Here is a 774-nt window from a genome sequence, read left to right as displayed (position 1 = left end):
TTTTTAAAAGAAAGTAAGTTTTGAAAAAAAATCATTTCCCAAAATAAAAAATGCGGGAATCATTTTGTCAAGACAACCAAAGGTTAACATAAATAAATTCCTTTTAATAATTCCAAATATAAGGATAATTGCTGATTATGTATATGTCTGTTGTGTATCTAATTTCTGATCATTTCGTATTTTCAATTTGCAGATCGAGAAAATTACGATGGAACAGCTGCACTATGCTCGGCTCGGCGTAGGCGGTGCGGGTGGTTGGCAACTGTTCGCCGAGGATGGTGATATGCGGATGTACCGACGGGAGGAGGAGGCCGACGGACTGGTCGTGGACCCTCTCAAGGCGTGTCACGTCGTCAAGGGGGTGACCGGTCACGAGGTCTGCGAGATATTCTTCAGTCCCGAATACAGAAGCGGTTGGGAAGCCACTCTGGAGGACATGGCGATCGTCGAGAACATTTCCAAGGACACGCTGTTATTTCTGCAAACGCACAAACGTATCTGGCCGGCGAGCCAGCGGGACGCGTTGTTCTGGTCGCACATACGCCGGGTGTCTGATGATCAGGATCGCGACGCTCACGATCTGTGGATAGTCTGCAATCACAGCACTGAACATCCCGATCATCCAGTATGTGTATTATATACGCAAAAATTTCTACGTTTTGCGCTAAGGTTTCAATAGGTCGCTAAGTGAAATTATTGTTGCAGCCGAACGCGGGTAAATGCGTGAGAGTCTATCTGACAGTTTGCCTCGTATGCCGTCTTCTGCTTGATCAA

General features: G+C 46.1%; 1 protein-coding gene across 1 annotated transcript; it reads left to right on the top strand.

The window, feature by feature from the left end:
• Positions 1–193: 193 nt before the first annotated feature.
• On the top strand, positions 194–757 carry LOC105461763 (collagen type IV alpha-3-binding protein-like; the record flags this gene model as incomplete). The annotated part of the gene is made up of 2 exons (XM_011708271.1): positions 194–625; positions 706–757. Coding segments are annotated over 2 exons (484 nt in total), but the record flags the coding sequence as incomplete, so codon positions are not given.
• Positions 758–774: the final 17 nt, after the last annotated feature.

The sequence above is a fragment of the Wasmannia auropunctata genome, unplaced genomic scaffold, assembly GCF_000956235.1.
Source record: "Wasmannia auropunctata unplaced genomic scaffold, wasmannia.A_1.0 LD278664.1, whole genome shotgun sequence".
Lineage (NCBI taxonomy): Eukaryota > Metazoa > Arthropoda > Insecta > Hymenoptera > Formicidae > Wasmannia > Wasmannia auropunctata.
The sequence above is the reverse complement of the archived record's forward strand: the minus strand, read 5'-3'. Positions and strand labels throughout refer to the sequence as shown.